Source organism: Carica papaya, chromosome 7 (genome assembly GCF_054855325.1).
Source record: "Carica papaya isolate Zhongbai chromosome 7, ASM5485532v1, whole genome shotgun sequence".
NCBI lineage: Eukaryota > Viridiplantae > Streptophyta > Magnoliopsida > Brassicales > Caricaceae > Carica > Carica papaya.
In genome coordinates this window covers 20994179-21003368 of record NC_142315.1, presented here as the reverse complement: position 1 = coordinate 21003368, position 9190 = coordinate 20994179, and the positions used below count along the sequence as shown (strand labels likewise).

General features: G+C 31.1%; 1 protein-coding gene across 1 annotated transcript; it reads right to left on the bottom strand.

Annotated features, from left to right (window-relative positions):
* Positions 1-8065: 8065 nt before the first annotated feature.
* Positions 8066-8982, bottom strand: GDU1 (glutamine dumper 1). The gene has a single exon (XM_022047531.2). The coding sequence runs from the start codon at positions 8825-8827 to the stop codon at positions 8297-8299; it is 531 nt and encodes a 176-aa protein (XP_021903223.1). The 5' UTR covers positions 8828-8982; the 3' UTR covers positions 8066-8296.
* Between the last annotated feature and the right edge of the window lie 208 nt (positions 8983-9190).

The window sequence follows — 9190 nt, the reverse complement described above, 5'->3', positions numbered from 1 at the left end:
CCAGTAAGCCTTTGGTTTGTTTGTTTTTTTTTTAAAAGAAAGTATTTGTAATAAAAACTTAAATACTGATTAGGCAGATCTTAAATGGGCTAGGAAGCAAGAGTTAGGCCAACTAAAAGAAAAGAAAGGAAATAAGAATGAAATGAGGTGTTACACATATTAAAACATAAATAAATCAGAAGAATTAAAAATCTGACCACAATTCTGATGGTTGGGAAGGAATATTTTATTGGACTTGTAGCCTGGAAAACAAATAAAGCAGGTTGAAGCTAATAATTATTTGTGTCCAAAGAAACATCCAAACAGGTCACCTACTCATATTGTGAATGAACAGTAATGGGTTGTGTAAACAAAAAATAAATTTGAACAGTAATGGGTTGTGAAACAAAAATAATTAAGTGTAATTATGTGATAAACCTTTTTAGATATCCTTGACAACTTAAATTATCTTGAGAGGGAATGGGTTTGAAGATTTGGAATGAATAAATTAGACATTTAAAAATAAAGAAATAGGTCTCTTATGAGAATTAAATGAAATTAGTTAAGTAAGAAGTTTAAAATTATAATTTATAATAAATCGTATTAGTTAATACATAGAATAAACAGTAAGGATTTCTTATCGGAGTGATGTGAGTAAATGTGCAGTTTTGAATCGGTATAGAATGATCATGAATCTATATCATGAATCGCCTATTACTCCGTAACTATGACTGTAACTATGATTGTGTTCCTAGGGAACGGTGTGAATTGTAACTATTATTGTAATTATGACTATGTCCCTAGGGGACGATGTGAAATCGTAACTATGACGGTAACTATGACTTATGGAAGCTATAATTTGGTTCATATTGGTAGTGTGAATTATCATCTCCTTCCATAAGTGTGACTGAATGATATTATATGATATGATAATGAGTTTATATGCATATGTGATTGGTTGTGTTGGTGAATAATGAGAATATGTTGTTACGTGAATATGTTTATGAGATAGGATATTCTACGTGCTTAAGGAAATATATTACATGTGTAAATATGTATTTAAGAAAAAATATTTATGTGTGATACGTATGTAAAGAAGGGTATTTTATGTGTGGATATATGTAATTAATATGAATACGATATTGCGTTTATGAGATTATGACTAAACCAAAAGTAATTTACGAACATATAGTTACATAATAGTGGATATCTTTTGGATGATTTGAAATATATAGGAATAACGATATTTTATATGTGGATATGTGTAATCAAAGTAATTATAACATTATGCAATTGAGATTGAGAAATTATAGATATCTTTGAATGAAATGATGTATATGTATGTGAAAAACATATGATTAAATAAATAACTAATAAGACTTGAATATAATTGAATAAGTAATTAATGCAAATTGAATTTGATTAAATAAATCTTTAATAAAAAATTGAATTTGATTAATAAGACTTGAATATAATTGAATAAGTAATTAATGCAAATTGAATTTGATTAACCAAATAATTAATAAGAATTGAATCTGATTGAACAAATAATTAATATGAATTGAATTTGATTGGATAAGTAATTAATGGGCAAATTGATTTAGCCATCATTTATAATAATAATGTAAAGGTAATTTAAAATATTAAAAGAAATAATTTTGAAATCATTTGATTTAATAAATATGTAAACTAATTAATAAATTTGTTTAGAATAGATAAGAAAATTAGTTGTTGAAAAAAGAGATAATTTATGTGACCAATGCAGAATTTAGAAGTAGTTAAGAGATATTATAAATTAATATGTACATTAAATTAAGTAATAAAATAAGAGGTTAAATAAAATAACAAAAAATAAAAAAAGAAAAGAATTAAAATTAGGAGTAAATTAAATAAAGAGATTTATGTATAAAATTAATATAAAATAAGAAGAAAGAAATTAAGAAAAATGAATAATGAATAGTAAACAATGATTTCATATAGTCTAAAAATTGTAGGAATAAACCTTTAAACACATAGAAATAGATTTTTTTCAATAAGGGAATGATAGTTTAAATAAATTTAAAGGAAAGATTTTTAAGAAATAAACTAGTGGGTTAATTGGGCAAATAAATTAGTGTAATGAAGAAGGTAATACTTGATAAAAAAAAAAACTATATAACTAATCAAATAGACAAAATAAGAAAAATTAAATTGAATGACCACCTTAGTAACTGAAATAGTTGTAGAAATGAGACGTGCATGCAATGGAATTGCATGAAAATCTTGGTTTCATCACTAACCTGAGAAGACGTAATTGCTATGCAAATTTTCTGCTAATTTTGGGATGATATTTGAAACTCAAATCAGAATCTTTTTACTCCAAAATCTATAAGTATAATTAGTAACCAACTTGCAGACTTCATATCATCGGTTTTTTTTTAAGTATTTTATTATAATTTTATGAAATTAACAGCATGCAAATAGTAATGGTGATTTGGTTTGAAAATGAAATTTTAATGATTTTTACAATTTTCATACTCATTTACTTATTGATGGTCATGAATGCTTGGTTGTATCTTTTCTATATTTTTGAACGTATTAGGAAGATTGCATAGATATTATTTAAGTTAGAAGGAAATAAAATATGAAGTGGAATGTCAATTATAGAAAAATTAGGAGTGAAGTAGGAATTAGGTAAAAATAATTGATAAATAAGACTTATAAGAATTACAAAATAAAAATAAAATACATCAAATTGATAAAAATAAAATAAAGCAATAATAATAGATAATAAATAATAGCAATAATAATATTAACTAATTTAATCCTTAAATCACAAAGAATTACATAAAATAAATTAATATTAATAAATAAAAATTTAAATAATAAAATAAAATGTAAAGATCTAGAACTTAAAAGGAAATAAAGCCATAAATTAAATGCGGAAGCAAAATAATAAAGTTTAGAGTTTACATTTCTTACACAATAATTTAGAATGTCCAATAAGGATACGAGAATGTCTCTTCTAAAAGAACAAACGAAAAAAAAAAACAAAAGATAAATAACTGAGTATTCTAGGACGACCTTCACTAGCTTTTGAAGGGAGTTGGGTGGTGAACTTATTCACAACCCTCTTGTTAATCGAGATCTAGATTTTGATACTCTTGACCTGAAATAGTTAATGAAAGGGTGAGGTACACTACTCTAGTAAGAATATCACACTACTCACCGATATAGAAACTGAAGGTTCTTAAAAATCATAAAAATAATCAATGAAGCTCTTGATTTGAGTAACTTCATTTATCACAAGGAAAATCATTTACTGCATATACTTACTGTTGCGAGATTTTTAAAATCGACCTATAAAGATACAATGACTCAAATAACATTTCAATCTCATTTTTCAGTGAGTAATAGCAACCATTTTTCCTTTTTATTTGCCTACTGGTATCCTTGGGACCCCATAAGGATATCCCACTACGCGTGAACCAATATTCAACATTGTTAACTAATTGGCTATTCCCATACCCCGTCTAGTATGAGCGCCAAAATTATCATCCCTCAATACCTCGTCCAGTATGAGGGCGAATCGGGTCGCTCTCATACCTCGTCCGGTATAAGCGTTAAAATATCATTCCTCGATATCCCGTCCAGTATGAGATAACATTTACGGTAGGGTTTCCTATATACCCGGTCCGTTCACTATCTCTCAGGATATCCAGTAAGGCTACCATTCCTTAATTCACATGACCAAATAATTTTCCGTTTACATATCAATTTTCAATTTCACAAATCAACCATAAATCACGTAAGATAAACAATATATATATCATATCAAGAAAGCACAACTGAATCATTTAACCATTCCAGTATGTCATCATGCATTTAAAACTGTAAATTCAACAATCAGTTAAACATGACAAATAGATAACTAACCGGTTCTACCTCCATTAGTAATCTGTAATTATTCTCAAAATTTTTAAATTACACAAAATACCATATTATCGATTATTAAGCTTCAATTTCATAACAGAGAATAAGGTGATGGATTCTTACTCGAATCGGTGTCTAAAATACTAAATTTTCTGTTGCACCTACTGGTGGTCTCCGGATTTTCTGAATTTTTCGATGGAGATTAAAACGTATTTTACGTACCTAAAAATACCCTAAAAAATCTAAAATTGGTGTTAAAAATATTTTTTTTGCTAATTTTATAATTCTGATACGGCGGCACCACCGTGCTCCAGTGATGACACCACCGTCCGCAGCGGTAATTTGCCTTAACCTGACTATTTTTGGCCAGTTTCTACCGGTTTTATACTTATCACTACGAGAAAACACGTTAGGGGGCCTCGGTTGACCGAAAAAGGTCAAAAAATAGAAACCTACTAGCGGCAGAATTTTTCAGTGCGGCGGCTCCACCAACTCACCTTCGCGGTTGGTTGTTTTTCTTTGGTCAACCTGTAAAAAATAGAACGGTGAACACAACGGTAAAAAAATACACGAAACGAGAAATGGGATAGGACTCATCGGAGGCGATTTCGGGTTTTGCCTACGGCAGCATCGCCGGGTTTTGCCTGCAGCGGCGTCGTCAGGTTTTGCCTGTGGCGGTGTCGTCAGATTTTGCCCATAGTTTTGGACTCATCCATTATTTCTTTTACTTTGATTTGACCATGGGGGTGCTCGGAATAAAATTTCGAGTGAATATGAAAATTTTTATCTTTTTTGGCAGTCGGAAGTGGCTTTGGCGTCGCAGGGGGGGGGGAGGGGGAAGGGGGGGTGGGCGGTGTTCACCTCCCTTCTCCGGCGACTGGTTCTTCTTCTCAGACAGGAGGCTGGCAGGTAAGGTTTGGGTTCGGTGTTATGCGAAATATTTATACTCATCTCGCGTAAATCTGAACCGTTCATCGCGTTTGATCTCGACCGTCCGATCACGTTTAAAAAGAAGATGAACTTGGACCATTCATCTCTACTTGATCTCGATCGTTCAATCGCGTTTAAAAAAGAAACGAATCTGGACCGTTTATCGTATTTAATCGCGATCTTCTGATCGCGCCTGTGGAGGGAATGGATCCGGATCGTCCACGCACGTGGAAATGCTTCTGGGTCGTCTGATCGTGGGGCACGCGGATCACCAGCTTGGCCTCCCATGTGGCACCGGTCAGCGTGCCTTTCCATGCGGCTCGCTCCGATTCGTCAAGACTGCTGATTGGGCAGTCTTATGTGGCGCAATTTTTCTTAATTGCATTTTGACCATCAGTTTTTTATTTTTCTTTCAAAAGTACCATTTAAACCCAAATTTTCACCACTTTTTTTTTAAATTATTTTCAATTTCGTCTTCAACCTATTTTTTTCATAATTCTACATTAAATTAAATTTTATTAATTTTAAAATTAGATTTTTATACATTTTTTTAATTTTAAAATTAATCTCGAACCAAATTTTGGGCCCAGATATTACATAAAATATTAAGATTAACTTATGAAAATTTAGTTAGAGAATAAGAGAAAAATGATGTGGTTAGAGAATGTTGAGAATGATGAGTAGAATTTCAAAATATGAAATGAAACAAATAAAATATTAATCTTAACTAGAATAAGAAGAAAAAGAAAACAAAATAAAAATTTGAAAGAAATGAAAACTTAGAGACAATTCATTTAAGATTAGTATGAATTAAATTCAATGGTGTGGTGAACCTTATCTTTGGGTGTATGAAAGCTCTTTCAAACGTGGTTGGGATGTGTGTTCTGTTCTGGGTCACCTGACGATGGACTGTTGTGACCATTTGCATGTTGTCTATATATGTCTATCCTTGTGATAGTAGGAATCTTGATCTCACAATGATACCAATTAGACAATGGATACATCCGTTTAATTTCAAATAAAACTCTAAAATTTTAATAACTCTAATTAGATAATTAATTTGAGACAAATTGAGAATCGGTGATATTCATGAAGGGTTATCGATGTCTTGATTTGACCAAAAATTTGCAAAAAAATTCTGGTATATGGATTTGAGGAAAAACATTTGTGTTATGAGGAATTCAAGGGATAAAATGAACCTAAGGAGATGTTGATGGATATGTTGAAAGGGGAATTTTGAGGGATAAAATATGATTTAAGGGGATTTCAAGAGATAGGTTGAATTTAGGGGGATTTTGAGGGATAAATGAGAATTAGGGAGAATATGAGGGACGAATTAGAAATATTGAATATATTTGCATTTCATGGTTTTTAAATAGAAGAGAAAGAAAAGTTTTACATCTCTGACTGACTAATTATTTGTGCGTCACATGCCTAGGCCATAATTTACTTTTCATATTTATTGAGCGCGTGGAAAGCTCACCCAATTAAACTTTCATCTTTTTCAGATAAGAAAAGTTAGGTTGTTACACCCAAATCAGAATGTTGTATTATGCTTTGTTCGGGTAAAATATATTTAATTTTGACTCTACATAATTTTGTTGTCTCATGTGTTGTAATTTGATATTACAATAATACAAGGAATAAATAATTATATAAATTTATATTTTTATGTGTTGTGAATAACTAATTATTCGAATTAGTCAGCATTCGACGACTATAGTTCCTCGATGAGATTGTGGACGGTCACGTATAATGCAATGTTTTAATTTAATAGGAGAATATCATTATTTTTCTTAAGTTATTTTAGTTATTAATTTCTTTATATTTCAAAATTTGCTTTAACTAAATTGTGATACTTCTGTTCTTTTATCAAAAGGCACAAATTTGAAAAGGGGTGAGTATCAGTTAGAACTGGACCTGATCGAAACTAAATTAAAAAAATTCATGTAACTTTGTTTCAAATTGGATTAGATAAAAAAAAAATTTTTGATTCGTTCAGATTTTGAATCAAAGTGATTTTGATTTTTTAGATATATTATTTATATATTAATATTTTTAATTTAAATATTAAAGAACTTATATATATTGTTTATATACTTAACATTTTAATATTTTGTTCACATAATTAATATAGTAAACATATGTATTATTTATATCTATTAAAAAATATTGATTAATTCAAATTGATGGATCAAGTTCAGATCAAACTAAAATATTTTTGTTCCAAAAATTTTTTAACCAAAGATTGGCCCGAACATAATTGAGTCGGGTCTACTCCAATTCTCTGATATGTGTTGGATAATAATCACTTCTAAGTTTTAATTATGAATGGTGTATATTTTGTATAGTTTTGTTAGAAAATTAGTGTTATGTACAATATTTTTTTAATATTAGAATAAAGTTTTTTATTCATTAAAAAGCGTGGATCTATGGAGCTGAAAAATTTTTTAGAAGAAGTAAAATTAATTCAAAAATGGAAATTAAAGGAAAGTTGAAGCACATTTTTCTTGTAAATCTAAAAGGAAACGCGGCATCACGTCGCGGCGCAGTGCTTTGAAGTTAGCGTGCTGCCAAAATTTCCAATAGCCGGACCCCACCAATTACATGCCAACACGTGTCCCGCACCTTCCCAACTCCAAGAAAATGGAAGCATGCAGCTGATCTCATCTCTCTAGTCTCAATCAATCCACCATCTCTGCCTTCTTCGCCGGCAGCATAATCCAGGAGAAGAGAAAACGTAACCCTCCCTTTAAGAAATTAAATAAAAGAAGAAAAAAAGAAAAAGAGAATATGTTCTGCTTTAAACCCATTTTCTTTATTCTCCATTATTTATTTATACAAATAATATTAACAAAAAATTTATTCCATCACCACATATACGATAATGTCATATGTAAATTAATACGCTTTCTATTTTGTATATTATCTTTAAGCAGACTATCAATTGCGTCTTCTTTTTTCCGGTTTTCTTGCTTTTTCTTATGTTTGCTTGCAAGTTAAGTTCAGGTTGGTGTCGTGAAAAAAAGGCTTGAACCATTTAGGCCTCACAATTTTTTATTTTAAAAAATCTAGTTCATTATTTAAATTTGACATTAGATTAATCTTTTCATATACACCAACACATTTTATTACCTCCTTATATCCACCCCTTTTTTTTAAATTAAAAAACAAAAAGCTGGTTGCAACTCTAAACAAATCTAGATGAGAAAAGGAAGTGATCAAACTGTAATTAGCTTCAAAGGAAATTAAGTTTCTGCTCCAATATCTATTTCTTCTCAGCATAATTTACATTTCTCGGATTACCAAGGGAAAATTTTCCAAAAATCCATAAAAATTAACTCCAAGAAAAAAAAAAAAAAAAAAAAAAAAAAAAAAAAAAGTAAAAAGCAAAACAGCTCACTCTTGTTTTTTTCTCTGTGTCCTTCTCTGCAAATAGATGTTAATTAGGTAATCAAGAGAAAATAAGCCAGGATCACAGGTTGTGTTGTTGTTGAGTTTGTCTGTTTTCTTCTTGTGTTGGCATTTGTTGATTTTGATTATAACCAATCACCTCCTTTGGTTTTTCTCCATTCTCCATTTTCTCTGCTTCATTCTTCTCCATTTTCCCATCTTTGTCAGCAAAGGAAGAAGCTTTGCTCGACACAGGAGTAGCCAAGAACGTGGGCTTCTCGTTGCCGGCCATTATTACCAGGATCTTCTCCTCATAAACCTTGTCCATTGCCTTGTCACAGCACTCTCCTTGTTTTTCACCTTCGCTATCTATGTCTTGACCTTCAGCGTTGCTGTTGTCCGAGCGAGAAGAGAGTCTCCAGTAAGAGCAAGCCAAGATGAGGAGAGCAAAAGCAATCAGACCCAGCATCGCCGCCAGACCGCCGAACAGATAGGGCACCGGAGAGTGCCATGGAGATTTCTCTTGTGGGTTTGCCTCCGGTGAAAATGCGGCCTTCGCCGCCATTGTTGCTTCTGCTGCTGCTGACTTGTAAGAGACGCTGAGTGTCCTCATTTTTTTTTTCTTGTGGGGGAGAGTAGTTAGAAGGTAGATGGAAAGGAAGGTTTTGAATGAGAAACACAGGAGCTGAACTGCGGTATTTATAGGTGGGAGAAGGAAGAAGAAGCTTTTTGCTTTTTATTTTGCTCACGGATTCTGCCCTCTCTTCTTTTTTTTGTTTATTTTGAAAAATGTGTGAGTTTATTTTTAATAAGTTCAATAAATTTTTTTTTAAAAAAAGTTCAAGAAATAATATGGGTATCGAACCTTAAATAAAATTAAATAATTAAAAAATAGGAAGGTGCCTTAAACTTGGATCCTCCGTATCCAGATAGTGACCCGATGGGCCCATGAGAATTGGACCAATTGCTAGTGTGG